The sequence below is a fragment of the Bombina bombina genome, chromosome 11 (assembly GCF_027579735.1).
Source record: "Bombina bombina isolate aBomBom1 chromosome 11, aBomBom1.pri, whole genome shotgun sequence".
Taxonomy (NCBI): domain Eukaryota; kingdom Metazoa; phylum Chordata; class Amphibia; order Anura; family Bombinatoridae; genus Bombina; species Bombina bombina.
Genome location: NC_069509.1, coordinates 56,876,230 through 56,894,473, shown reverse-complemented (window position 1 = coordinate 56,894,473; position 18,244 = coordinate 56,876,230). Strand labels below are relative to the sequence as shown.

General features: G+C 40.2%; 1 protein-coding gene across 3 annotated transcripts in view; it reads right to left on the bottom strand.

Moving 5' to 3' along the window:
* Positions 1-18,244, bottom strand: part of ARHGAP17 (Rho GTPase activating protein 17) — a 272,555-nt gene that overhangs the window by 91,247 nt on the left and 163,064 nt on the right. For all 3 annotated transcript variants that reach the window (XM_053695197.1, XM_053695198.1, XM_053695196.1), the window contains exon 3: positions 1,765-1,869. In XM_053695197.1, coding sequence (XP_053551172.1) covers positions 1,765-1,869 — 105 coding nt within the window. The remainder of the gene's footprint in view (positions 1-1,764; positions 1,870-18,244) is intronic.

Sequence of the window (18,244 nt, the reverse complement as noted above, 5' to 3'; positions counted from 1 at the left end):
TTCAGAATAAAAGCCGGTATATTCAAAGGTAAAATTCTATAATATTCTGGAACATATAATCAGTAAGAAGTATCTGTTGTACAATGCACGTTTGGCACATCTAAATAGGAAGAAGAAAAATGTCACGTTTACGGCCTCTCCATGGTTAAAGGGACACTCAAGACAAAATTAACTTTTATGATTCAGATAGAGCAGCACTTTCCAATTTACTTACATTATCAAATTTTGCACTCTTTTTATATTCATACTTTCTGGGAAACAAGCTCACAGGGAATACTATACTAGTCTGTGATTGGCTGATGTCTGTCATATGACACAGGGGGCTGGAAAATGTGAGAAAAAATAAATTTGTCAGAAAAGAATCTACTACTACTTTGAAATTCAGAGTAGGTGTTAAATCATTGTCTTTTTATTAAATGGACAGTCAACCTAAAATTTCGAATAAGTCATTCCTATAAACTTGCTATCGATTGAGAACGTATTTACAGTTCCTCTTTGAAACTTCCCCCTACAGTGTTATCGGCGCATTGCGCATGTGCAAAACATGGGAGTGTGTACGGGCAAAAATTAGTTGTTAACGCGTCAAAACGTGACGGAAATGCATCGGTGGGCGTGGCCTAAGGGGATCCGTCTGTGGTCCAACTCAGCATTGCAAACAAGCGTTTTTTTATTGATACTGCAGTAGATACACTTTGTCAGCATTTGGAGTGATTGTTAAAAGGGATCTAGTAATGAAATAGCGCTATGTTAATTGTATAATGTGTAACATACATGTACTAACTGGTAAAATATTCGGTTAACAGACAAATTCTGGGAAAGATATGCCGAAGATGTAAACTACTACATAGCAAAAACACTTTATGACCTATCCCCTTGTAATAAATCTGCTAACAATGGGATACAACAATAACACAAAATATAATTAATAGCATAAGGTTATAGCTACCAGATTGTGAGATATCAATCTCTCATTTCTACAATTGATTTTATTGGAGTTATTAAACCAATCAACATAGAAATATATATGTAGGTCTCATTCGCCATTAACACGTACGTGCTGTGTATATTTGAGTCTGTATGAAGTTACCATTGAGGAAATGAGCTAGAAATCGGCTGACTTTGTTCAATCAAAGGAGGTTGCCTGAGCACATAGGATGTCTGCATTTGAACAGGTTTCTGAGTGACACTGTGATATACAGATAGCTGTTACACTAGCTCCTCTATATCAATCCTATATTACTAATATAGCTGATAACCCACACTACCCCCTGGTCCACACGGCCCTCATGTTTTTAATTTAAGACACCTATTATGGAATATTGATTCATAGAGAGTTTGGAAGTGCACATACCCATCTGTAAGATTCCATATTGGTGTCTGATTTACCGTTTTGTCCATTCGCATATATGTTTAATGAAGTGTAATTTTTTTAACCTATACATATTTGATAAGTTAGTGTATAATTCTAAAATGCCAAAAATCCTCTATAGTTCCCTAATCTCCCTACGGACATTTTAAGCAGCTAGATGAGACAAAAGTAAGTACTATTACTTTTAAACGCTTTATGTTACTAAATTGGGCTATAGTTCAAAATAATAATCGTTAACACGTTTATAGGAATGACTTATTATAAATTTTGGGTTGACTGTCCCTTTAAGCACTTGTTAATTTGTAATTCTACTGCATTGAGTGGTCCTTTAATGTTGCGAGTTTTTGCAGCATTTTACGAGCCCCACACAGACCACACCATAGCCCCAAACTTACATATCGTTTGTCAGAATCCGTTCCGGGCTGACCCTGCAAACAGCCCAGGAGCTTCTTGTGAGCATTGTGGCAGACCAATCGGACGATGTCTAGACGTCTTTCAATCTAAAACACAAAGGCCAGACTCATAAAAAAAAAAAGACCAAAATAAAAACATGCAGTAATTACTAAGAATACTATGAATACTATAAAATGTTGTTTTAAAGGGACATTAAAGGGACAGTATACACCAATTTTATATAGCTGCATGTAATACACTACTATAAAGAGAATATGCACAGATACTGAGGTAAACATCCAGTTTAAAACCTTTTAAAAACTGAAGACGCTCCCAGTTTAGCACTGTTGATGAGGTTAGGCTGGGACACCCACTGAAAGGAACTGGGTAAACAAAAAGATCAGACACTCCCCCCTTCCCTGCATATGAAACGACAGATAAACAAGAGCCAGCAGGAGTCTGTAAATGCGCCACGTGTATACATCTGTCACTGTGGGGCTTGGTTAAGAGTATAAAAACCAGCACACATTTCTTTAATATAAGCAAAACTATACATTGTTACAAAAACACTACCAGATGGGCAATATAAATGGATCATCTACAAAACATTTATGCAAAGAAAAATCTAGTGTACAATGTCCCTTTAAGCTCAAAATATATTTTCATGTAAAATAATTAATAATGCTCAATAATAAAACACTGCAAAATGTTTTCATTATGTATCTTCCTGCTTTTAGCACAATTAACTGAAAATGGTGCTTTTTTTCCCCTCCCCCCCCAAAAAAAAACCCCCAGCAACTTTAAAGGGACATTCCGGTCAAAATGTAAATTTTGCACATATATTTATTGCATCTTTGAATAGAACCATATTTGCAATATCATTGTACTGGCAAAAATGCTTCTAGTAAAATGTATCACTGTTTTAGTGTTAGCATTTTTCTCTGCATGTGCAGCATAACGAGATATTCTCAGTGCACCAGCATTTTACATACTGCAGCTGCTCAGAGTGCCAGTGGGGTTTGTATCATGTCAGCAATTAACAAATAGAGTCATTACCGGATGGTACAAGCACATTAGACTGAGCGAGTGCTGTCATTAAAATGCTGGTGCACGGTGCATACTGAAATACACTTTTGAAACAGCTACAGCTTTTATTAAAAGCATTTTGGCTAATACATTTATATAAAAAATGCTTCTATTCAAGACTGAAATGCATCTATGTGGATTCCAATTTAAGCTGTAATGTCCCTTTAAATCTATATAAATTTATAGATTTCGGTATAAAAATCTTTTTATAAAAATACAGTGTTTAACACTGCTGATATATATTATGCCTATAAGAAATACAATTGCTTTACAAGTCTCTTTAATTATACAATCGTTTCAGCAAACTATTCTAGCTGCGTGCCCGCCCTATCTAAATTTTAAAGGGGTGTAAAAGTTCTAAAAGAAAAATTTTCTAATGATGTCAGTGCATTTTATTATTGCACTATCGCTTGCACATAACCATGTTTAACCCCTGCATTGTCCTTTAAATGGTTCAGATACAGAACTCAAAATTACTCATATTATCAAACTTACTTTGTTCTTTTGGTATCCTTTGTTGAAAAACGGGTAAGTAGGTTCAGGAGCAGCAATACACTGCTGGGAGCTAGCTGGTGATTGGTTGTAACACACATTTGTCTGTTGTGATTGGCTCGCCTGATGTGTTGAGCAAGCTCCCAGTATTGCATTGCTGTTCGGGAGCCGACTTTACCTATGTGTTTAACCTTTTACAGAAGTTGTTATAAACTAGCAATAGTGTAATAATAATAATAACAATAATAATAAATATCAACATTGTCTTCTAATTATTAGATTGACTATGTATCCTTTGCAGAAACTTTCCAAAAGGATATACTATAACATGCGGTTATTTAGATATATTTATATAGCATGAAACTACAACTTCATGCTGTATTACTTTTTTGTTGTCCTTTGTAGAGAATATATGTATCTGAAGACTAAAATTTATTTTCTTCACTGTGTTGTCCAGATAAGGCCAATAATTAGAGAAGGCATACATACATATGCTGTCCTGCATTGCCTTATCAGCAGTATCCTTATTTGCACTGAACTGTGATTGGTTGCACAACTTTGACTACATTGCAGGTTATAATTACATTAAGAATATTAATTTATTTTAATATAAAATTTGCTAATTAAATAAACCATTTTATTTCTACATTAGAATGCAATTTAAAGATATTTTCACTATATATAATTAGTGGTTTGCTATGATTTAATTCTATTTAGCAACAAATGATTTGTCATCTTCAACCACTTGTTGGTAAATCCAATATATGCGGATTTGCAGGGGCACAAAGCTTTCCTAAGATTAAGAAAAAAACACAGCAATAAATATTTATTTTAAAACAAAACTTCCACATCTTCCTGCTCAGTCTGGTTGAGCAGCAGTCTGGGGATCGTGACTCAGATTTGGCTGAATTTCAATCTAGCAACACATTTTGGTAAATAATTTCCTGGCTACTTTATGACATGGAATGATCTGTATCTAGTGTCACAAGTGTCTTAGTTGCTACTCTGGTTTAGCAATAACACACAATAAACTCAAAGCTGATGACTGAAGCATACTTTGTAGTATATTAAACCTATATTTTCCAAAGACTCATCCTAAATGAGTTTCTATGGCATTATGTTACTGTGTATTTATAGCGGGTTTGTTAAAGGGACAGTAAACACCTTGTAATTACAAGATATTTCTGTGGTGATGCTATAGAATAACATATCAGCCAAGTCTAAATGTTATTAAAATAAAATTAACAATCTTTTACTGCAATCATTTTTCAATAGCCAAACTCCACCCATAATTTGCTTTATTAGAAGCAGCCAATCTGGGGTATAATATGCAGACAACAAGGCTGGTCAGTGTCATAAAGTTAGTTTAAAGTGCATTGTTTTGCAGCTGTTATCTGATAAAGCAAATTAGGGACATGTCTGTAGCAGGGTTAGCCTTGATATGGTATTCCAAGTCCTGAGAATTCAAAATTGTTCAATTTACAGAGCTAAATAAAATGAAGAGAGAGGAGGGGAGGGGTGGGGTAATGAAAATATATTGCAAAGTTAATATTTCACATAACAAAACATTTATAAAAAATCTCAAGGTGTTTAAAGTGGTTTATAAATGGTTAATTTAGTCATACTTTTTATCTTAGGTGTCGTAAAAGGTATAGTTTAAACAGTGACAGACAGCAGGTGGCCTTGGGATTGTGAATAACTCTTAGATAGTTCTCCAAAGGCACACCCTGTGTCCTATTAAACAGCAAAGGATAAAATATATTTATGTACCATAATAAAGCAACAGTCAACTTCAAAATGTTTATTGTTTAAAAAGATAGATAATCCCTTTATTACCCATTCCCCAGTTTTGCACAACCAACAGTTATAGAAATATACTTTTTACCTCTGTGATTACCTTGTATCAAAGCCTCTGCAGACTGCCCCCTGATCACATGACTTTTTATGTATAATCAATTGACTTGCATTTTAGCCAATTAGCGCTGTGTCCACAGGAGAGAGCACAATGTTATCTATACGGCTAACATGAATTAGCAATCTCTTGTGAAAAGCTAATAAAAAAGCATGTAGCATGCTTAGAAACTGGCAGAAATTTAGAGGTTTAAATGTTATAAAGTATATTAATATAACAATGTTGGTTGTACAAAGCTGGGGAATGGGTAGTAAAGGCGTTATCTATCTTTTTTAAACAATAACAATTTTGGTGTAGACTGTCCCTTTAAGCAATTCTGTGCTAGAATGTCTTCTCAAACATTTTATGTGATTCATATGGAAGTGCATAATTAGGGATGGGCAAATGTGCTGAAAGTGTAATTTGTTTGGTAGAGCAAATAGTCCTGTGGACATTCGTTTTGGAAAACTGAATGTTGATAAGAATGAAAATCCATTAAAATTCGGTAATCGTATGTTACTTTAAGTTTTCAAATGTTCATAATGAAATCGAATATCCACATTCAAAATTTCGAATGTAACATTCGCTTAAACAAGTACTATTAAGAAGTTCAATAGTTCATTTGGTAGGGAATTTAGTAAATTGATAGATAATAGATACAAATATATAAATTCAAATGTTTCTATTTCGAATATTGCATAATTTGAATATTACATTTAAAGAGAGCATTAGAAATACTATTATGAATATATACAGTAGTAATTTTCGAATTTGAATATTGCATAATTCGAAAGCATTAGAAATACTATTACATAAAATGAATGTTGTTCAAGCATTCAAAACAAACGTGTCAAAATTTGATTACATTTACAAATATTGCAAAACATTCGCTCATGCCTACGCATAATTTAAATATGTTGGTTTTTTTTCTTGAAAAATATTTAATAAAATCTGTTTGAATGTAATCTGAAGCTAATATTCTCTGTACTAGTTGAGCACTTTCTGTTGATGCTGTGTGACTGGTTGCTCAGATTTAAAGCTACAGTTGCTAAATTTAAAGCTTACAATCAGTTGAACAAGCAGTGCAACAGCTGACTGTCTGTGCCGCCGGCAAACTTACAGCAGAAAGAGCTTTACCTGGGGGCTCAAAAATCTTTATAATGCACATTTATAACCCCACCCAAATTACACATGATCTATGTACTGCCGTGCCTGTAATACACTACAGTAAATAGCAATGTCTACTATGCCTTTAACAGTGAAGCTTGTGCATGGTGCATAATTTCAGCACACCAATTAGTGGGTGACTAGACTCCAAAACTGGCACCAGGCATGTGCACAAAATTCTAATCTCAGAGTTTAAGAATAAACTAATAAAAGGGACAGTCTAGACCCAATACTTTTTCATTACTTATTGTTGGATCTTGAAACAGGTTTCACATCTATAAATTTGTAAAAAAAAAAAGTAAATTAAACTTTTAAATAATAATAGTTTGTTAGCTGATGAAAATGGCCACCAAGCTCCTCCCACGGCTTACTTCTTGTCCAGTAAGCGGTTTGCTTGTATGACAGTTTAGCAGTGCACGTTTAATATTTCTCAGTTAGCTATTTCAAATTGCACATGCACAAATCAGCACGTGTGAGTAGGAAAACTTATTTAAAAGACGATCGTGATTGGAGAAACTTAAAGGGACACTGAACCCAAATTTTTTTCATTTGTGATTCAGATAGAGCAGGCAATTTTAAGCAACTTTCTAATTTACTCCTATTAGCAAATGTTCCTCATTCTCTTGGTGTCTTCATTTGAAAAGCAAGAATGTAAGTTTAGATACCGGCCCATTTTTGTTGAACAACCTGGGTTGTTCTTGCTAATTGGTGGATAAATTCATCCACCAATAAACATGTTTACTAATCCGCTGATTATTTCACCTGTGCTCTAGTTCAGATATCCTCAAAATCTGGCCCATTAGGGAAGCCTGAGGACAGGTTTGAAAACCAGTGGTCTAGACTGTCCCTTTAAAAACAGCATTTGTGCATCCTATAAACATACTTTGTTCCGATACTCTATTTTCAAATGTAGCCTATCAGATGCTGTATCGCTGAGCCATCACACTCAATTGAAGTGCGTCTCTGACAGCTTATTGTCATGGGGATGGTAAGCTTAAAAACTGATATGCTAATTACATCTGCAGGGAATACAGTCATGTTTAATTGTACAGAGTGAAAAATAACCGCTCAGATCTGGGATTCAGCTGTTGCCTTCTTTTCCCATAGTTACAGCAACAATCCAGGATCTGAGACTCTCTCTAGATCATAAAAGTGACAGATATATTAAGCACTGTGTAATTACAAGACTTATGTGGTCTTGCAAAAAATTAGCATAGAAAAACAGAATTTATGTTTACCTGATAAATTACTTTCTCCAACGGTGTGTCCGGTCCACGGCGTCATCCTTACTTGTGGGATATTCTCTTCCCCAACAGGAAATGGCAAAGAGCCCAGCAAAGCTGGTCACATGATCCCTCCTAGGCTCCGCCTACCCCAGTCATTCGACCGACGTTAAGGAGGAATATTTGCATAGGAGAAACCATATGGTACCGTGGTGACTGTAGTTAAAGAAAATAAATTATCAGACCTGATTAAAAAACCAGGGCGGGCCGTGGACCGGACACACCGTTGGAGAAAGTAATTTATCAGGTAAACATAAATTCTGTTTTCTCCAACATAGGTGTGTCCGGTCCACGGCGTCATCCTTACTTGTGGGAACCAATACCAAAGCTTTAGGACACGGATGACGGGAGGGAGCAAATCAGGTCACCTAAATGGAAGGCACCACGGCTTGCAAAACCTTTCTCCCAAAAATAGCCTCAGAAGAAGCAAAAGTATCAAACTTGTAAAATTTGGTAAAAGTGTGCAGTGAAGACCAAGTCGCTGCCCTACATATCTGATCAACAGAAGCCTCGTTCTTGAAGGCCCATGTGGAAGCCACAGCCCTAGTGGAATGAGCTGTGATTCTTTCGGGAGGCTGCCGTCCGGCAGTCTCGTAAGCCAATCTGATGATGCTTTTAATCCAAAAAGAGAGAGAGGTAGAAGTTGCTTTTTGACCTCTCCTTTTACCGGAATAAACAACAAACAAGGAAGATGTTTGTCTAAAATCCTTTGTAGCATCTAAATAGAATTTTAGAGCGCGAACAACATCCAAATTGTGCAACAAACGTTCCTTCTTTGAAACTGGTTTCGGACACAGAGAAGGTACGATAATCTCCTGGTTAATGTTTTTGTTAGAAACAACTTTTGGAAGAAAACCAGGTTTAGTACGTAAAACCACCTTATCTGCATGGAACACCAGATAAGGAGGAGAACACTGCAGAGCAGATAATTCTGAAACTCTTCTGGCAGAAGAAATTGCAACTAAAAACAAAACTTTCCAAGATAATAATTTAATATCAACGGAATGCAAGGGTTCAAACGGAACCCCCTGAAGAACTGAAAGAACTAAATTGAGACTCCAAGGAGGAGTCAAAGGTTTGTAAACAGGCTTAATTCTAACCAGAGCCTGAACAAAAGCTTGAACATCTGGCACAGCAGCCAGTTTTTTGTGAAGTAACACCGACAAGGCAGAAATCTGTCCCTTCAGGGAACTTGCAGATAATCCTTTTTCCAATCCTTCTTGAAGGAAGGATAGGATCCTAGGAATCTTAACCTTGTCCCAAGGGAATCCTTTAGATTCACACCAACAGATATATTTTTTCCAAATTTTGTGGTAAATCTTTCTAGTTACAGGCTTTCTGGCCTGAACAAGAGTATCGATAACAGAATCTGAGAACCCTCGCTTCGATAAAATCAAGCGTTCAATCTCCAAGCAGTCAGCTGGAGTGAAACCAGATTCGGATGTTCGAACGGACCCTGAACAAGAAGGTCTCGTCTCAAAGGTAGCTTCCAAGGTGGAGCCGATGACATATTCACCAGATCTGCATACCAAGTCCTGCGTGGCCACGCAGGAGCTATCAAGATCACCGACGCCCTCTCCTGATTGATCCTGGCTACCAGCCTGGGGATGAGAGGAAAGGGCGGGAACACATAAGCTAGTTTGAAGGTCCAAGGTGCTACTAGTGCATCCACTAGAGCCGCCTTGGGATCCCTGGATCTGGACCCGTAGCAAGGAACTTTGAAGTTCTGACGAGAGGCCATCAGATCCATGTCTGGAATGCCCCACAGCTGAGTGACTTGGGCAAAGATTTCCGGATGGAGTTCCCACTCCCCCGGATGCAATGTCTGACGACTCAGAAAATCCGCTTCCCAATTTTCCACTCCTGGGATGTGGATAGCAGACAGGTGGCAGGAGTGAGACTCCGCCCATAGAATGATTTTGGTCACTTCTTCCATCGCTAGGGAACTCCTTGTTCCCCCCTGATGGTTGATGTACGCAACAGTTGTCATGTTGTCTGATTGAAACCGTATGAACTTGGCCCTCGCTAGCTGAGGCCAAGCCTTGAGAGCATTGAATATCGCTCTCAGTTCCAGAATATTTATCGGTAGAAGAGATTCTTCCCGAGACCAAAGACCCTGAGCTTTCAGGGATCCCCAGACCGTGCCCCAGCCCATCAGACTGGCGTCGGTCGTGACAATGACCCACTCTGGTCTGCGGAATGTCATCCCTTGTGACAGGTTGTCCAGGGACAGCCACCAACGGAGTGAGTCTCTGGTCCTCTGATTTACTTGTATCTTCGGAGACAAGTCTGTATAGTCCCCATTCCACTGACTGAGCATGCACAGTTGTAATGGTCTTAGATGAATGCGCGCAAAAGGAACTATGTCCATTGCCGCCACCATCAACCCGATCACTTCCATGCACTGAGCTATGGAAGGAAGAGGAACGGAATGAAGTATCCGACAAGAGTCTAGAAGTTTTGTTTTTCTGGCCTCTGTTAGAAAAATCCTCATTTCTAAGGAGTCTATAATTGTTCCCAAGAAGGGAACCCTTGTTGACGGGGATAGAGAACTCTTTTCCACGTTCACTTTCCATCCGTGAGATCTGAGAAAGGCCAGGACAATGTCCGTGTGAGCCTTTGCTTGAGGAAGGGACGACGCTTGAATCAAAATGTCGTCCAAGTAAGGTACTACAGCAATGCCCCTTGGTCTTAGCACAGCTAGAAGGGACCCTAGTACCTTTGTGAAAATCCTTGGAGCAGTGGCTAATCCGAAAGGAAGCGCCACGAACTGGTAATGTTTGTCCAGGAATGCGAACCTTAGGAACCGATGATGTTCCTTGTGGATAGGAATATGTAGATACGCATCCTTTAAATCCACCGTGGTCATGAATTGACCTTCCTGGATGGAAGGAAGAATAGTTCGAATGGTTTCCATCTTGAATGATGGAACCTTGAGAAACTTGTTTAAGATCTTGAGATCTAAGATTGGTCTGAACGTTCCCTCTTTTTTGGGAACTATGAACAGATTGGAGTAGAACCCCATCCCTTGTTCTCTTAATGGAACAGGATGAATCACTCCCATTTTTAACAGGTCTTCTACACAATGTAAGAATGCCTGTCTTTTTATGTGGTCTGAAGACAACTGAGACCTGTGGAACCTCCCCCTTGGGGGAAGTCCCTTGAATTCCAGAAGATAACCTTGGGAGACTATTTCTAGCGCCCAAGGATCCAGAACATCTCTTGCCCAAGCCTGAGCGAAGAGAGAGAGTCTGCCCCCCACCAGATCCGGTCCCGGATCGGGGGCCAACATTTCATGCAGTCTTGGTAGCAGTGGCAGGTTTCTTGGCCTGCTTTCCTTTGTTCCAGCCTTGCATTGGTCTCCAAGCTGGCTTGGCTTGAGAAGTATTACCCTCTTGCTTAGAGGACGTAGCACCTTGGGCTGGTCCGTTTCTACGAAAGGGACGAAAATTAGGTTTATTTTTTGCCTTGAAAGGCCGATCCTGAGGAAGGGCGTGGCCCTTACCCCCAGTGATATCAGAGATAATCTCTTTCAAGTCAGGGCCAAACAGCGTTTTCCCCTTGAAAGGAATGTTAAGTAGCTTGTTCTTGGAAGACGCATCAGCCGACCAAGATTTCAACCAAAGCGCTCTGCGCGCCACAATAGCAAACCCAGAATTCTTAGCCGCTAACCTAGCCAATTGCAAAGTGGCGTCGAGGGTGAAAGAATTAGCCAATTTGAGAGCATTGATTCTGTCCATAATCTCCTCATAAGGAGGAGAATCACTATCGACCGCCTTTATCAGCTCATCGAACCAGAAACATGCGGCTGTAGCGACAGGGACAATGCATGAAATTGGTTGTAGAAGGTAACCCTGCTGAACAAACATCTTTTTAAGCAAACCTTCTAATTTTTTATCCATAGGATCTTTGAAAGCACAACTATCCTCTATGGGTATAGTGGTGCGTTTGTTTAAAGTGGAAACCGCTCCCTCGACCTTGGGGACTGTCTGCCATAAGTCCTTTCTGGGGTCGACCATAGGAAACAATTTTTTAAATATGGGGGGAGGGACGAAAGGAATACCTGGCCTCTCCCATTCTTTATTAACAATGTCCGCCACCCGCTTGGGTATAGGAAAAGCTTCTGGGAGCCCCGGCACCTCTAGGAACTTGTCCATTTTACATAGTTTCTCTGGGATGACCAACTTGTCACAATCATCCAGAGTGGATAATACCTCCTTAAGCAGAATGCGGAGATGTTCCAACTTAAATTTAAATGCAATCACATCAGGTTCAGCCTGTTGAGAAATGTTCCCTGAATCAGTAATTTCTCCCTCAGACAAAACCTCCCTGGCCCCATCAGACTGGGTTAGGGGCCCTTCAGAGATATTAATATCAGCGTCGTCATGCTCTTCAGTATCTAAAACAGAGCAGCCGCGCTTACGCTGACAAGTGTTTATTTTGGCTAAAATGTTTTTGACAGAATTATCCATTACAGCCGTTAATTGTTGCATAGTAAGTAGTATTGGCGCGCTAGATGTACTAGGGGCCTCCTGAGTGGGCAAGACTCGTGTAGACGAAGGAGGGAATGATGCAGTACCATGCTTACTCCCCTCACTTGAGGAATCATCTTGGGCATCATTGTCATTATCACATAAATCACATTTATTTAAATGAATAGGAATTCTGGCTTCCCCACATTCAGAACACAGTCTATCTGGTAGTTCAGACATGTTAAACAGGCATAAACTTGATAACAAAGTACAAAAACGTTTTAAAATAAAACCGTTACTGTCACTTTAAATTTTAAACTGAACACACTTTATTACTGCAATTGCGAAAAAACATGAAGGAATTGTTCAAAATTTATCAAATTTTCACCACAGTGTCTTAAAGCCTTAAAAGTATTGCACACCAAATTTGGAAGCTTTAACCCTTAAAATAACGGAACCGGAGCCGTTTTAAACTTTAACCCCTTTACAGTCCCTGGTATCTGCTTTGCTGAGACCCAACCAAGCCCAAAGGGGAATACGATACCAATGACGCCTTCAGAAAGTCTTTTCTAAGTATCAGAGCTCCTCTCACATGCGACTGCATGCCATGCCTCTCAAAAACAAGTGCGCCACACCGGCGCGAAAATGAGGCTCTGCTTATGCTTTGGGAAAGCCCCTAAGGAATAAGGTGTCTAATACAGTGCCTGCCGATATTATTATATCAAAATACCCAGATAAAATGATTCCTCAAGGCTAAATATGTGTTAATAATGAATCGATTTAGCCCAGAAAAAGTCTACAGTCTTAATAAGCCCTTGTGAAGCCCTTATTTACGATCGTAATAAACATGGCTTACCGGATCCCATAGGGAAAATGACAGCTTCCAGCATTACATCGTCTTGTTAGAATGTGTCATACCTCAAGCAGCAAGAGACTGCACACTGTTCCCCCAACTGAAGTTAATTGCTCTCAACAGTCCTGTGTGGAACAGCCATGGATTTTAGTTACGGTTGCTAAAATCATTTTCCTCATACAAACAGAAATCTTCATCTCTTTTCTGTTTCTGAGTAAATAGTACATACCAGCACTATTTCAAAATAACAAACTCTTGATTGAATAATAAAAACTACAGTTAAACACTAAAAAACTCTAAGCCATCTCCGTGGAGATGTTGCCTGTACAACGGCAAAGAGAATGACTGGGGTAGGCGGAGCCTAGGAGGGATCATGTGACCAGCTTTGCTGGGCTCTTTGCCATTTCCTGTTGGGGAAGAGAATATCCCACAAGTAAGGATGACGCCGTGGACCGGACACACCTATGTTGGAGAAAAAAATGTTACAACAATGTGAATACATTAACACCTTGTTTGCTGCAATAGTTTTTCAAAGGCCAAACTGCTCACCACTTCCCACATTTGAAGGAGCCAATAAGAAGCAGATAGGGCTACTCACTGTCATTCTGTTAGAAAACCTTACATTGTTTTGCAGGTCCTTATTTGATCATCTCTGCTGAGGCCAATAAGAAACGGATTTGTAGCAGGGTTAGGTTTGTGAAGTCTGCAACTTGCACTTCCAGTACTCAGATTTGGAAATTCACAATTTTCAGTTAAATTATCGGAAAAGGGGAGGAAAATAAATAATGAAAGTGTATTTCTTATTATTTTTGAATGAATATTTTATCCTGATCGCAGGAGCGAGCTTGGATGCCTACGTAGAGAACGGGTGGTTCCAATCTCTACGTCACAGAATCACTAAACTTGGAAATTGAAAGGGATGGAGGAAGGAGCGGTAAGGAGCTAGAACTAATATACAAGCTTAAAATATTTAGGACTAAATAAAAAAATAAAAATAAACTTAGCAACTTTATTATATATATTGTATTTAAGCTAACTACCTATTCCACACAGCCCAACTTTACCATCACTTTACCTTCTACTATTCCTGAATGTATATATATGTTAATACACACAAATATTACAGACCATTACACTTGTGCGCCTTTAGAGATAATACAAAATAAATAAATCAACAAACACAGAGCTGACGCCTGGCATTGTGCACGTGGATGTGAGGTTTGTGTACAGCTGTTTAGCCATGGAAACCCTTTTCATGAAGCTCCCAATGCACAATTCTTGTGCTGACACTGCTTCTAGAGGCAGGTGGGAACTCTGTTAGTGATACAACAGATAAGTGATTTGTACAAACTGACTTGTGGCACTTATGATAGTGCAATGTTTAAAGTCTCTGAGCTAGGATACAATGGAGAGGTCATGGCTATTTGCTGGATTTTATGCACCTGTTAGCAATGGGTGTGGCTTGCTGAAACACCTGAACATAATATGAGAGAGAGAGAGAAGAGAGAAGAATTAAAATATATATATATATATATATATATATATATATATATATAAGTTCAAATATATTTATATAAGTAAATATATGTTACTCACAGCAGAGCTATACGAGATGCTATGTTGAAAGTAGGGGATTGCAGCACTCAGAATAACTTCTCAAAATCTAATATGTAGAAAAAAGCTGTAACATTGTATCAAAACAGAGGCTCACACACAGGTGGTCCAATTAATGTGTAACGCATTTATTAATACAAGTTATCCTAAACCCAAATGTGCCACTGCAGTGGAAACCTGAATAAGTAACTATACTCATGAATGGTAGGTACAAAATAATGACATTCTCAATGTTGCACAAAATAAATCAATAAGACAAAGCATTGGGAATCAAAATGAAACAAAAATGTCCCAAATTAACAAAAAGTTCCACAAATATATTGGTTATAATGTAGATATCTTATTAGCAATTGCAACATATGAGCTCATCCAAAAAACGGTACCGTTATTTAAGAACCAGCTGACTGATTCGAGGTAAAAGCGTCCTCCTAAGTCAGCAAATGTAAATCATGAGTGCTTGATAGTAACAACAGGCTTTTTCCAAAAGACGGCAAATGAGGATAAAGGAAAACGTATACAACCTCTTCCAGGTAAGGATAGGTTCCAGCCTGGATTGGTGTTGATTGATAACACTAAGTTTCTGGAAGAAATTTGGCAGAGGCGAATGAAAGTGGATCTACCCAGTAAAGAATCTCAAAGTTCAGCTTGCACAAGTAAAGGTGATAAGGAACCGGACGAGAAATCTGGGTGAGACAGAAGCCGGATGCTAAGTCCTGGCTCACTACATATGTATGCTTCAAGTTTGTGCCTAAAGAAACCCGGTCTTTGCTGCCTGGAACCTATCCTTACCTGGAAGAGGTTGTATACGTTTTCCTTTATCCTCATTTGCCGTCTTTTGGAAAAAGCCTGTTGTTACTATCAAGCACTCATGATTTACATTTGCTGACTTAGGACGCTTTTACCTCGAATCAGTCAGCTGGTTCTTAAATAACGGTACCGTTTTTGGATGAGCTCATATGTTGCAATTGCTAATAAGATATCTACATTATAACCAATATATTTGTGGAACTTTTTGTTACTTTGGGACATTTTTGTTTCAGTTTCATTTTGATTCCCAATGCTTTGTCTTATTGATTTATTTTGTGCAACATTGAGAATGTCATTACTTTGTACCTACCATTCATGAGTATAGTTACTTATTCAGGTTTCCACTGCAGTGGCACATTTGGGTTTAGGATAACTTGTATTAATAAATGCGTTACACATTAATTGGACCACCTGTGTGTGAGCCTCTGTTTTGATACAATGTTACAGCTTTTTTCTACATATTAGATTTTGAGAAGTTATTCTGAGTGCTGCAATCCCCTACTTTCAACATAGCATCTCGTATAGCTCTGCTGTGAGTAACATATATTTACTTATATAAATATATTTGAACTATTATAAAATTTTGGGGTCTGCACCAGGACCTGGCTTAGCTAGCGCTATCCAGGTTTATATTATTGTTTCAGGCAATTTACCTAAAAGTGATAACACAGGTGCTTGATCACTATATTTCTCTCCCTAACCCTTGATTAATTTAATATATATATATATATATATATATATATATATATATATACACACACACACACACACACATATATATATATAAATAAATATATAAATAAAATCACAGAAAGTGAAGCCTTAACTTTGTGCTTAACCACTTTGCAATGGATAAACAATTATTTTATGTAGCGATGTATATAACATAATGCAAAAAAAAAGGAGTCACTGTCTTACACCTTGTTAGAAAAATAATACTGTGTCGTTACTATAAAGTTTTACACTTTGGCTGTTAAAATGGCACCAAGTACATTTCATAGACTTGTGACAGCCAAATGGTTTTAAATAAATCAGATATTGTGTATCACACAAATATCCATCTTATTTTTATTATTATTATTTTTTTAATCAGAGAGTTTTCCTGTAAGGCATTTTGCCAAATATGATTCAGCAAGTTCAGGTTATTAAAGAGAGGTTTTATAAGATCACCGCCGATGCAGGATCTTATAAGAAGTGAGTTATCTTGTTAGACTAAGAGGTAACAAGCTGTACCACATTCTCATCGATGGAATGTAGACTGTGCAGGAGCTGTACTAAACAACAACATGTAAAGCCTCGTGCCCAAGGGATTAAGTGAAGCAAAAGTAAAAGTTATTTTAGGTCAGAGAGGCTGCTAGTAACAAAGGAATCAGTGGTGTCAGGTGATTAAAGCAAAGGAAAAAAGTGTTTCACAAGAACAGAGGATGGGAAAGCAAAACTGAACAGATCATGTATGAATAAAGCATTTTACAAGTAGCGAGGGATCACACGCGCCTACCAGAGGCAGTGAGGGATCACACGCGCCTACCCGAGGCAGCGAGGGATCACACGCGCCTACCAGAGGCAGCGAGGGATTACACGCGCCTACCCGAGGCAGCGAGGGATCACTCACACACATACCCGAGGCAGTGAGGGATCACACGCCTATTCAAGGCAGCGAGGGATCACACACGCCTATTCAAGGCAGCGAGGGATCACACGCGCCTACCCGAGGCAGCGAGGGATCACTCACACACATACCCGAGGCAGTGAGGGATCACTCACACACATACCCGAGGCAGAGAGGGATCACACGCGCCTACCCGAGGCAGCGAGGGATCACTCACACACATACCCGAGGCAGTGAGGGATCACACGCCTATTCAAGGCAGCGAGGGATCACACGCCTACCCAAGGCAGCGAGGGATCACAGCCTACCCAAGGCAGCGAGGGATCACAGCCTACCCGAGGCAGCGAGGGATCACAGCCTACCCGAGGCAGCGAGGGATCACACGCCTACCCGAGGCAGCGAGGGATCACACGCCTACCCGAGGCAGCGAGGGATCACACGCCTACCCGAGGCAGCGAGGGATCACACGCCTACCCGAGGCAGCGAGGGATCACACGCCTACCCGAGGCAGCGAGGGATCACACGCCTACCCGAGGCAGCGAGGGATCACACGCCTACCCGAGGCAGCGAGGGATCACACGCCTACCCGAGGCAGCGAGGGATCACAGCTTACCCGAGGCAGCGAGGGATCACACGCCTACCCGAGGCAGCGAGGGATCACACGCCTACCCGAGGCAGCAAGGGATCACACGCCTACCCGAGGCAGCGAGGGATCACACGCCTACCCGAGGCAGCGAGGGATCACACGCCTACCCGAGGCAGCGAGGGATCACACGCCTACCCGAGGCAGCGAGGGATCACACGCCTACCCGAGGCAGCGAGGGATCACACGCCTACCCGAGGCAGCGAGGGATCACACGCCTACCCGAGGCAGCGAGGGATCACACGCCTACCCGAGGCAGCGAGGGATCACACGCCTACCCGAGGCAGCGAGGGATCACACGCCTACCCGAGGCAGCAAGGGATCACACGCCTACCCGAGGCAGCGAGGGATCACACGCCTACCCGAGGCAGCGAGGGATCACACGCCTACCCGAGGCAGCGAGGGATCACACGCCTACCCGAGGCAGCGAGGGATCACACGCCTACCCGAGGCAGCGAGGGATCACACGCCTACCCGAGGCAGCGAGGGATCACATGCCTACCCGAGGCAGCGAGGGATCACACGCCTACCCGAGGCAGCGAGGGATCACACGCCTACCCGAGGC